Source organism: Meleagris gallopavo, chromosome 2 (assembly GCF_905368555.1).
Source record: "Meleagris gallopavo chromosome 2, MGAL_WU_HG_1.1, whole genome shotgun sequence".
Classification (NCBI taxonomy): domain Eukaryota; kingdom Metazoa; phylum Chordata; class Aves; order Galliformes; family Phasianidae; genus Meleagris; species Meleagris gallopavo.
This window is the reverse complement of record NC_139405.1, coordinates 73,203,502-73,215,995: the sequence shown is the minus strand read 5'-3', so window position 1 is coordinate 73,215,995 and position 12,494 is coordinate 73,203,502. Positions and strand designations below refer to the sequence as shown.

Below are 12,494 nucleotides of genomic sequence, written 5' to 3'. Positions count from 1 at the left end.
CAGACTTCAAGACAAGCCAATGTAGCATTAATATTAAAGAAAAATAAACCAGCAAAGGAATGTCCCCCTGCCTTACCAACCAATATCCTTACAGCTTCTTCCAAAGTAGTGTATGTTTTTCTGTCACAAGGATTAGATTATGTAACATGTGAATCAAAGGGAAGGTACTTATTCAAGACAAGAACATTCTTAATACATTGTAACATGCAATACGTTTCTGTCACCAGACTGGACAAAATGGGAGCAGATGTTTTATGAAGAGGATCTGACAATAATAACGGCCATAATGTCTGAGCTTTAGCAAACAAAAACAAAAACAAACAAACAAACAAACAAAAAACAGCTATTGGAAGCAATCTGACTAGGTTTTTAGGTTTTTTTTTTTTTTTTTTTTTTTTTTTTTTTTTTTTGCACCTGCCCTTTGAATGCCCAGTAATGCAAGGAATGTGTGAGAAAAGAATGCAGCAAAAAAGAACTCTGAGACAAATCCTTTTCAAAAAGAAGACTTCATTTTTTTTTTTCTTTTTGACTACATTTCTTTGTACTATTTAGAATGCAAGTAAGTCCTTGAATTATTAAAAATGATTGACAGGTGAATTTATTCAAAGTTTAAGGCAACTAGTAGTCACAAATAGCACTTAGATACATAGGTATTTAAAACCTCAGGTTATAATTTATATTGGCAGTGTATCTACTTACTTTTTAGTTACTTTTTTTTTTTTTTTTTTTCCAATCAGCATCATTGGATAGTTTATGTACACCCTGTACTGCCTGGCTTTACTTTGGCCTGCACCTGGCTGTCGTTGCAAAGTACTACTTTATCTAGAGCAGAGCCCAAGTGCAAGCTAACAAGGATGAAACTTCAACAAATGGTACTTGAGGATCCCTGTGTGACACATGGTAAATCAATTTGATTATTTCTTTACATCTTTACAACCAAGATATTCATCCACTGTACTTAATTTCTAGCTGCCTTCATGCCTAATGTCATTCCAGGCTTACTTCCCTCAGAAGAAATAGAAATCAAAAATGGAAATTCAGGAAAGTAAAGGCCAAAGACCATGGCCAAACAAGCTGATAGGGCCTTCAGTTCTTTGCTTTGGCAGCTTTATGGTCAGATTTAGTATTCATTTATCCAGGTTCTGATGCATTCAGTGACCATCCTTGTATTCATTAACGAGCCAAACTACCCTATGCATGAGTTTCTACTTGAACCCTAGCTCCACAGAAAGGAAATCTTATGCAAACTTGTTCTCAGCACACTTAGGAGGATCTTGGGTATGACATCGTGTATTCCAGCAGCAAATCTGCAAGTGTCCCGAAGAAGTATTTTCTGGGATTCATAGCTTCAAACCTTCTCTGAAAGTACATGCTTAAAGTCATCCTTTCGGCAGAAAATATTTTAAATGAGGGTTCAAAGAGATGATATATTTTGTCTAAAAATTGAGAAACAGTAGAATGATGTAGAAAAGCCCAGTCCTTGTGGTGTTTGCAGACCAAGATATTAGCTCTTCTGGGACATGATAGGTTGCTCAAACTCTTCCATGAAAGAACTCTAATTTGCTTAGAAGGCTCCTTGTTCCCAGAGAAGTGGACTAAACACCAATTTCAGAGTAAGACGGAGGGGATTTCTTAATGGGAAGAGACTGTACAGTGCTGGAAAGAATTTTGGAGGTAATATCCTGCCTGTGGAGCATCCTGCCCAGCCTCATCAACCTTTTCTGAGGTAGCAGCTGCAGCTCCAGGCATTCAGCTATATGTGAATGCCTATAGAAACTCACCCTTTCCACACATTGCCTTTTCGCATCTTCCTGCAGCCCAAAGCTATAGAATCAGTCTTATGCTGTGCATTTTTTACCAAAAAATTATGTAAAATTTCACTGAGTCCTCAGAATAAGAATAGGCAATCCCTCAAATCACAAAAATTAGTGAGCCTTCCTAGAAACAGAGGTAAAAGGATGCCAGAGAAGTGTTAACATTTCCACCTATGTATCCCGAACTGTGTTTAGCTACAATTCAGCTGTCAATAAGCCTAAGGGAAGTCTGCCATGGTATTCTGGCTTTTACAATAGACAAAAAGAGAAAGTGAATTCAGTAGAAGCTATACATGATATGTAAGAGATATGTCCACACTTTCACAAAATGGCTTCAGCCAATTTACATCATATTCATCTGCTCACTAGAACTAAGCTAACAGAGACTTCCACTACCGAAAAGCCTTAAATAGGAAAACAGCATCAACAAGATAGACTTATAGTTCAAGCTTTACCAACTATAACATTCTGTTTTGCAAAAGTATGCTGCAAAGGCTCAGCGACACATGCAGATGCATAACTGTATGGTTTTTGTTCTTCTGATATCTAAAGTGATGCACTGTTAATTTAGACTTGATTATTCAACCTTTAACTAGTAAAATCATAATAAAAAACGTAATATCCATTCTACTAGGATTTTTAATTTAAGTAACTTGACAACATCAGATACTAAATAAAAAAAAATCAGGTTTACACAATCCTATTTCAGTATACAAGTATAAAAATGGTGTTTTGAAGGCTGACTTTACAAGTTTCGAGAATAGATAATATTTCTGTGGAATACTTTCAAATTATAAATGTAATTTTACTATAAATTATGATTTCTCTTTTTCAACACATAATTAAGAAGTAGATAGCACAGATAAAGTACTAGTTCTTGTATCACTTTCCATATGACTGTCATCAGTCCATAAAGAGGTAAGTCTTTTCTCCCACTGCCCTGGAACAGTCCTCTCACCACATATTTTGATTTATGCCATTCAGCTCTCTCCACACTTGTACTGTTCTGTCAATGGGAAGATGTGTATATTATTTTGAACATACTCCATTAGCTCACATAATGGATGTTACTGAGCAGCTTACTTTTCAGCCTAGCTGATTCACCTCTTCAGTATCCTCTCCCTACTCCTAAGTACACACACACACACACACACACACACTTTCTGGCTTTTGTTTTGACCAACACTATTGACTTCTGCACCTAGAACGTGGCAATCATCTCTTTCCCTGACTTTTGGTCATAGAAAGAGATGCAGGAATCTTTCCAGCAGTACCCAACACGTGCACAGTTGGTTGCTGTTTTAAAGAGGAAGAGAACAAAAGAGAAGGGTATGGAGCACCTGCATGCTCAGTCCCAGAAGATTGCATAATAGCATTTATAATCACTGGGGTATGGAACGTTCATCCCTCACTACCCACTTCTACATATCCTCCAGTGAACTGTGGGTACTGCTAGTTATTAATAACTCCTGCCAGCTGGGGAGAGTTGGAAGTGGAGCATACTTCAAAACTGGTTTCCTTCCTCATGACAGGGGAAACACTTCTGAAAATCAAGAGACATCTCTGCACAAAGTAACAAGCATGGAAAACTGGAAAGGGGCTTGGTGATTCTCAATAACTAGCACAAGTAAGTTACCATTTTGAGGACTGGAAAGCAGAACTCCATGCTAGGCAAGGAATTTAATGAGATTGAAAGCAATGTAAGACTGAGATTTGCAACAGACTATCTGGGGTAGTTTTGCCAGCAAGTAGGAAGCACCAAAAAGGATTTATCTTTTGCACAAGTTTAGGTAACTTAGGCATTGAAACAATTATTTCCCTTGAAAAGAGTATTACAAAGAAATGCTAGAAAACTTTTTGCTTTTCTTCATTTCCTCCACACCCCTACCATTAGCAGTAGATGAGTTAGAGTAGGTAGGGAAGTTATATCAGGTGCATTCTTTATGCTCAGAATAGCAAAGAATCATTTGGCCATAAAACTGAGACCAAACAATGTCTTATTAGGAATCCCTTTCAGTGCCTTGCTGACCCAGCTTCTTCCTGCAGGCAAATGATGTGGATTTGAACCTAGTGCAGTCTTCACTTCTCCAGCAGACTGGTAGAAATGCTGGCTACTAGGGATGAAGACAATTTTATTTTATTTTGTTTAGGGTAATATAAAAGAGCTATTCAATTAAGAGGGACAGCAGTGAGTCCTGTGATGAGATAGACTGAGGGTAAGGATTCTGCACTACAAGGATCCTGGAAGAAAAATAAAAGTATTGCCCACATCAGCTGCAGGTTTTCTCAGCTCTCTTTTCCCACCCAAGTTGCCCCTTCACCTCACCCAATATTGTCTCAACTCATCTTACTCTTCCACTGACTCCATATGGAAGTGTCACTGCTGCAAAGATCAAACTAAATAATAAGATTAACAGAGAACATCTACCCAGAATGCTCCATACTTTGGTAGCTAGCATATTTTATGAGGTATAAACACTATACACACTGACTATCCAGTATAATGATAGAACCAGATCCTAGTCACCATCTAAAAATACAATTTTGAAATAGCCTCAGAAAGTATCTGGATTACTTTTCTAAGTTTATTTCTGGCAAATCAGATTTCTCATACTATTTATTAGGTTGAATCTTAGTGGAAGAATACATTTAACTTAAAACTATGACTGAAAAAAACATGCTGGAGAGAACTAATCTGAAATTGCTTCAGTCATATTCTCGAGCTGTACATACACAACGTATGCGTATTCTTGGCATAAGTTGTTTGGTCCCTGAGGAAAAGAAATTGAAATGTTTTCCAGCAGACATCTTAAAAATGGACATCATGTAGCCCTTAAGTAAGCCAATGGAAGCTGGTACAGTAAAACAGGTTGAATGACAGTCAAGAAATTGCCTGAGTAATGTCTCTACAGACATAAAATGTGAGAGATCAGCAGAGATGCATTTTGTCTGCAATTCTTTAGTCTAGTCTCTTTCCAAGCCAATTTTGGATGATATGTTAAAACAAATGTGTGCTTTTTCCTCTTAGTGAGACTTCATTTTTGGAGCAGAAAGTTTGTTTCTTAATCTGCAAGACAAATACATATTTCATGGTAATTCTAAGGAAATAATCAGAAGACAATTAATATAGCACTGATTCTTCTTCAGTATTCCTCTTTTTTTTTGGGGGGGGAGGGGGCGGGGCAAAAAAGCAGGTTTTAGTTATGGACTTGGTACAGCATATTCTCTGGTTTGTAACTAATTTGAAATAGCTCAGAGTCCAGGAACTCTAATATCATTACCATACATAAAACTTTGATTTTAATCTTTGAGTGTGCTTTCCAGTACTATTATGTTATAGCCTTATTATGATTCATCAGGTGAACTCTGAGCTGTAGCTTTTCATTATTGTTAATTATTATTAGCAGCATAGTTCTGTAACTGGTTACTTGGTTCAGTTAAATACAAAAACCTTGGTCAATAGATGAATAAATAGTTTTTCTGTTCTTGATTTAGCTCCTCTGGCACTAGGAATTATGTCTTGTTTTGTCCAAGATTCATATGGCTGGCTACATGATTTTCACTTGGTTGTATATCATCTTTTTTTCATGGGCTATCAAGGCATCAACAGTTTTTTGACTTTTGGTTCTCTTTTGGTCACTAATTAGATATTCAGTGCACCTAATTTGTACAGTATCAGTTCAAAAACTGTTATCATTACACTATATCTAAAGATGACTATACTAAAACCTTCTGAGAGCAAATATCATCAGAGTTTATTTTATTTGCAGGCTTTTAATGTAAAATTCTCCTTTCATGTCTCCTTCAAGTCTGCTTGAATGAGCTGCATGTTACCAGTTGCTTTCCCATCTGCCTCAATTTAGTCTCTGACAAATTCCAATCTGGCCTGAGGAAAAATCAGAGTACTGAAACCATTACACACTAGATTAGTACATATATTTTAATATCAGCATCTCTCTACTTAAACAAAAACCTCAATATTCTTTAACTCCACTGCCAGCAATGTTTTGCAGAGTCTTATGACTTAGACATGCTGAATGGCTTCACAATCCTCTGTTTTCAATCCCTTTCCTCTTTAGCCTTTAACCTTTCATCATGTCAGTAGACATAACCTACAAAGTATCTATACCATACAAACTCAGTTTGATCCTTTTCACATTCAAACTGCCTGATCCTTGCCCATCCTAAACGTTCACTCAGAATTTCATGAAATTTTTGTGCCTCAGCCTGTTGCAACATACTCTAATGTATATGTTAATTATTCTAACTTTAGAATCTTGCAAAAGCTAATCCAGAGGAAAAAAATTCCCACAAATGTAGCTTGTATTCTCTCACTAGTCTTTTGTCATAATATTGCAGATTTTATGTGTATGGTGTAATCTGTTATATTTTTTAAAGCACTGAATGAAACATGTTACAAAACTGGTGAACATAATCTTACTTTGGGTTTCACAGATCACTTGTTTTTTTTTATTTCTTTTTGTGTTTTTTTTTTTTTTCCCTAAAAACCTTTGTATGCCCCCCACCTTTTTGCAGGGAATCTGTTTTGTTTTCCAAGTAAATAGAAGGCTGCACTATGCAAACAATAAATAACTTCATTTAAAAGTAATTGTTGGCTAAGTTGGACTGTCCTTAAGGGTATAGGAGAGAAAATATAGGTTGCTGCCCAGAATTTCTTGTTTTACTGGAAATTAGTTTGATGACAACACTTTTGAGTAGTCTTTTGGATCCCAAATCTATCATCTGGAAGTCCATTCCAAATTAGTGGTGTGTGAGTCACTGTCACAGGTTGCCCAGAGAAGTTGTAGATGCCTCACCCCTAGAGGCTTGCAAGGCCAGGTTGAACAGGCAACCTGATCTGGTGATGGGCAGGCCTGCCTATGGCAGGGAGGTTGGAACTGGATGATCTTTGATGTCTCTTCCAAATCAAGCCATTCTATGATTCTATGAAAATTCTCTTATTTCTACATATTAGTGAAGTCATACATTACAATTCCAAGGGTCCTGAATATGCATAATTGCCATTGTGCTACTAGCTCAGCAAATCACAGCACAGTCTGAATTGCCCTATCATACCTGTTGTCAGTACTACTGTTACACAAGAATTTGTATTCTACCTGGCCTTATTCTGTCTGGGAACTTCTACAAACATAAAAAAATGAAACTGGTCCAGAACAACCCATGAAACAAAACAAACAAACAAATAAACAAAATAAATAAATAAATAAAACCCCATCATCATAAAACAAATGCTGAACAAGTTACGAGTATATGAGTTTCTAATTGTATTCAGGGAAACAACGAATAAAGGATATAAATGATAGCTCCAATATATCACGTATATATATTTTTAAGGGTGGAATGACCCCTTTCTGACTGAGTTGGTATTTACTCCTCCCACACAGTCAGTGGATTGTCTCATGCTATTACTTGGCAGCAAAGTGCCAGATGAACCCATCCCTGTGTTAGGGAGTCTCAGCATCACTTGGCATTATGACTGTAGTGACACAATCACCATATTGTTGTAGTAACTTGAAAGTCACAGAATTTAAATCATTCTCAAAATTACTATATATAAATTACTTAGAAAGTTAAGGACAAATTATTATCTTTTTTATTTCAACTACTAACCAATAAATGTAAAAAAAAATACCAACAGCAGAATAAAAATAGACCCCTTTATCCCCCACATTAAAGCAATAGTTTTTGTAACATTCAAAACAGTGGAAACTATTTACCGTATATTATTATTAGTCGAGAAAAGCAAATTTAATTTAAAATAATTCTTTGAAACTCCCTCAGTGAATGCCAGATGACTCCAGCTTAAAGAAATATTAAAAACTCATTTTAAATGGAGAAAAATACAGACAACTCAATTATTGAGATATTAAGGGCAACATTCAATTTTAGACACATTTAAGCATCTTTGCCTCCTGGAGATTTTTACATGACATTTTTTTTAGATAAACACGGTATTGCAAACAGCAACTATCATATCTGATCACATAACCTCTGGACTGAAGCAATATGCTAGCAAATATTTCTCATTATTTAAAGTCTTAAATAACTGTAATTTACTAGGCAGGTCTTCCTCAGGACATTCACAAAATAAATCAAGAATTAATACCCATATACAAAAAGCATTTAGATAATCTGTTACAAATCTCCGAAGAAAAAAAACAGGAAACAAAATAGCTCAACAACCATAAAAACTACAAACCCTCTCTCCGTGATAAAGCCCAGTATAAATACATTCTGGGACATACTAGTATTAGAGGAGCTGCCTTTCAACAACACTCAGATTCTAGGGGAAACTCTGTAGCAGCTGAGATTACATACGGTAAGAATCACCTAATTTTCAATATCTAGACATTAGATGCCTAAACTAAGCTAATCATCCAAATTCCCTCTGGAGGTAATGGAAATAAGCATTCCCAGAGGAAGATTCATCCTGCTTGTCTTAGGCATCTTTCTTTTAGATGCTTATAGATAGATAAAGCCAAGGAATATCAACCTCACTGGCAGCCTGATATTGTCTTCTTTAGCAATGCACAATACCCTGGTTCAATCGAATTAAGCCAGAACTGAGCTCAGTTCTTTGTTTCATCACTTAGCCTTTAATTCTCCCTCCCAACTTTTTTATATATATATATATATATATATTTTTTTTTTTTTTCTCAGTTCTCATGAACACAAACTGTCTCCAGCACTTTGTTTTTTTTATACTGGACTATGTTTCTGTGAAACCTGGGGAATTGAAATCAACATCAATATATATTGCTGCTCTATCAGTTTAAATCCTTTAACATGCATGTGCTCAAAACTGCAATAATGCTCTGAACAGATAGATAGGATAGGAATATTAGTATTGATTGTGCTTTCTGGGTCTACTCTACCACTTTCAAATGTGTAAAAAACTGTGGCAACTTTAAGGCAGTCAAGGTATATAGATGAATGACAAAATATATTTATTATTCAAATTAGATGGCTTAAATCAAACAAGGAAAAATCAGGAAGAAATAACATTAGGGCCCTCACTTTTACATGCATGAGTCTATGTCACCACACATGCTTTGAGACCTTTGTGCTTCAGAACATTGAACAGGTTCTCAGGGTGAAGCCTGGCCTCAACTCTCTTTCACTTAGGGTTTGTGGGTTCTCAGCAATACCAGCATTGCTGCATCACACCTGGAAACACCAAGCCCTTAGGAAGATTAGCCAAGGTTTGTAAGGAAGCAGGTGTCAGAATTTAGACTCCTAAATTTACAGTTAGGTGCCTAAAGCAGCAGCAAAACTGACAAGCACCCTGTGCAGTTGCTCACAGATGCTCACCCCAGTAGTGAGGCACTTAGCATTAGTTATAACACAAAACAGATGTTTATTAATTATGAGTGTTCCAAAGGCAAGTGGAAGTGCCCTGGCCAAGTGGTTGTGTGCACTACTTTCAATGTTGGGCATGCAGTCTACTCTGCATCCTAATTCTATACCATTTTTAGAAAATTAATTTTAATAGTTGAAAAAAATCTTGAACTGCATACATGAAAATAATTCTACTGAATGACAATCTAATATGAAATAAGAATATTCACCTTTTTTTCTTACTGTGCCCAAATCCAGGCAATAAATTAGGCTTCTCAGCATGACTGTAAAGTGCTGTGAATTGTATAAACAATCATATATGGACACCGAAAAATAACCCTTATGCACATTGCATTATAGTTCCAAAAATATATTTACAGTCTATTACAAAGATTACAAATGGAAGAGTCTACGTAACGGGATTATTCTAATTAAAAGCTTTTTACAGATTTTCTTCAACAGAGGTGAGGGGACAAAACTGATGTAACCAAACTGATTTTTCTAATGAAACAAATAAATAAAATGACAAATAAAACTGTACAGTGATCTAAAAAGGGGTTCAAAAAAGGAGGAAAAAATGATGCATTTAAGTTTTCGATAACTATCTTTGGTCCTAAATGTGGGAAAACACATTATGTAGCACTGAATATACATGTTTGTTTGTGATGCTCTGCAATTAAAATAGAAAAATATAGTGCATTTTCAATGTATCCAGAGCTCACTACACATAAATGTGTATATAAAACAAGACAGTATAAATAAAATTTACAAGTTTTACAAAGGAAAATTTACAGGGTTTTTCATTTGTTTTTATTTTTTTTGTGTGGATGCCCACATTATCAAACAAGACCAATTTATGACTGATCCCTGGGATCTTTCTCTATCAAAATCAATAGAAGCAGCCCAATTCTCTTTGGAAGTACAGTATTTCACTTTGGGGGTAGTTCACAATTTTCAGAATTTTGTAAAACATTTCTCTCTGTTTCATATACATTCTCGCCATATCTGTGAAGACACAGTTTGTTATTGCTTAAGATTAATCAAACACAAAACATATGTAAGTAAATGTTGTAGGAAGATATTCCATTGAGCAAATACTCTTATATCTGTGCTCCTGATGATGACTGCTGTGTCTGTGTGAGTACAAACACAAATATCTGATCAGAGCTGTAAAAGCTTGTAAAAAAACCTGAAAATTCGGAACTGCCCCTTGCCTCATGCTCCATGTTTCTAATATAAAATCTATGTCCTTACTTTCATAGCTGGACTGCATTCAACTTAAATTCATATAAAATATATGCCAGCTATTTCTCTCAAATTTGCTAATGCAAAATATTGAAAAAAAATGTGATGTGCTCAGATTAAATGGTTTAGGTAACACTGGAGAACTGCACCTATGTTCTGAGACACTCCTACAATCACTTGTCCATTCAACATAGTGCCTCAGCAGGTTTGCAGCTGTAGATCTACATTTTAGAATATATCTCACTTTAGTCCATTAAAATCATCTTGCAAACAATTTGCTAAAAGTGCCTAGAACTACGTAGGGGTCATTATTGCTTTTCTTTCTTTTTTTTTTTTTTTCTTTCTTTTTTTTTTTTTTTTTTTTGTATTTTATTTTCTTTTAAAAGATAGTATATGTGTAACCTTAAAAAATTCTTTAAAAAATATCAGAGCTCTTGGCAACTTGCATTATCCTGACTCCCTGCCAATTAGCTAGTCATGTCAATATGGTGCTGATTTAAGAAAAGTAAATGGCACGAAAGGATACCAAAGTTGGGACAGATATACATTGCTTGGTCATGCTTCTTAAATCTCTAGGAACTCAAATAATCCTTCAGAGGTACCCAGTGTAGTAATGTGTCATAGAATTAGCACTAAAAAGGTCCAAAGATATAAACATCATACTAAAAGAAAGTCTTTATGAAGAATAAACACAAATGATTAAAAAAAGATTCAGAAATCACAGATTTAAGGAAAATATTTTGTTGAATTCAACAATAATATCATGATTTTATCTGACAAATATATTCTTTTTAAAATTTTTATGTACATTTAAAAAGTCTATTAGATAAAAAGGAGGTTAGAGAGCTCAAGGTGTTTGTATGTTTATTCAGGTAGTACTTTGTTTATTGTCACTGCTGTTTTCCTTGCCACCACTGGTGGATCCTAATTCCCTTTTCATAAATTCTGGTGGCACTTAGGAGTTCAAGTCTGTAGGTGCTTCTTGTAGCTCTTCTATTCACTGCAGGAAGGACCCAGGAAATCAAGTGTCTTCTAGTAGCACTTTATATATACTGAAGGCCAGTGCTGTTCTCTCAGTCTGTCACCTCCCTCATAAGGGAGAAATGTCTATCACACTTGGATGCCAGTGCCGTGTAAATGTAGCATTTGTGCTCTCATAGTCTGAATGCTGCTCATGATTTTCTTTTGATGACCAACCAACGTGATCCCTAAACTCATCACATCCCTGGAGAAGACAAATGCGTACATTGTTAATTTTTCAACTTAGACTGCTACTGTATGGTTATCAATTGTGAGTTAAAGCTACATAGTGGTCTGAGCTACAGGCTTCTAACACTGAAGCTGTACCAGAACCTCAGATCCGTACTGTAAAGTCCATATAGATCTTCAGTGAGGAGTGTAATTGCATGGCATGTGTCATGTAATTACACTGCCTTATGTCTCCACATCTGAGAATGAGGTTTTGCATTTTTTTGCACTATGATAATCATTTACTGTGGCTTTTAAGGACACCCAAAGGAAGAGACACTTCTCTTGTAAAATACTTTCGGAGGCTTTCGAGATAAAAGTTATGTACAAATACAAGATTTGGGAAGTTACATTCTGCTTCCTGAAGAGATGTCTAGTGAAAGCCTTTGCATATTGATCCATACCCATCATGCAAATGAAAAAGGCTGTTTCAATTTCATCACTAGTAGTGCTACTGATCCACCATCTTTTGGGCTCTGGTGGCAGTTCTCAGGCTATAGGCTGAGACCCCCAGTGTTACCAGGTAGACAAGAGTGGAACTGGAAGCTTGAGAATATTGTTTCAAACTTGTCTGGAAAAATGTTGCTCTATAAAAGGCATTGCAAGTGATTGGCTACTACCAGAATAAGAACTTTGTTTTCAGGGTGTCAAGAACTATTCAAGACAGCAGTGCCAATACTGGCCATGCCTGCCTTCAGAAAACTGTTTTGCTTCTATAGTCTTTTATCCTAATGCAAAGTCATTTCCTGAAGGACACAGACAGCTCCCAGCCAATTAGAAGAAAGATCCACATCTTCCTAGTACACATCTGGAAAAATATACCAATTA

At 35.9% G+C, this 12,494-nt stretch overlaps 1 protein-coding gene across 6 annotated transcripts in view; it reads right to left on the bottom strand.

Annotated features, from left to right (window-relative positions):
* EPHA7 (EPH receptor A7) overlaps positions 1-12,494 on the bottom strand; it is a 169,720-nt gene that overhangs the window by 17,506 nt on the left and 139,720 nt on the right. For 2 of the 6 annotated variants that reach the window (XM_010707612.4, XM_010707611.4), the window contains exon 17: positions 367-11,643. The exons of the other annotated variants lie outside the window; for them this stretch is intronic. In XM_010707612.4, coding sequence (XP_010705914.1) covers positions 11,529-11,643 — 115 coding nt within the window. In that variant the 3' untranslated portion in view covers positions 367-11,528. Of the gene's footprint in view, positions 1-366; positions 11,644-12,494 lie in introns of those variants that run through there. 6 annotated transcript variants of the gene reach the window in all.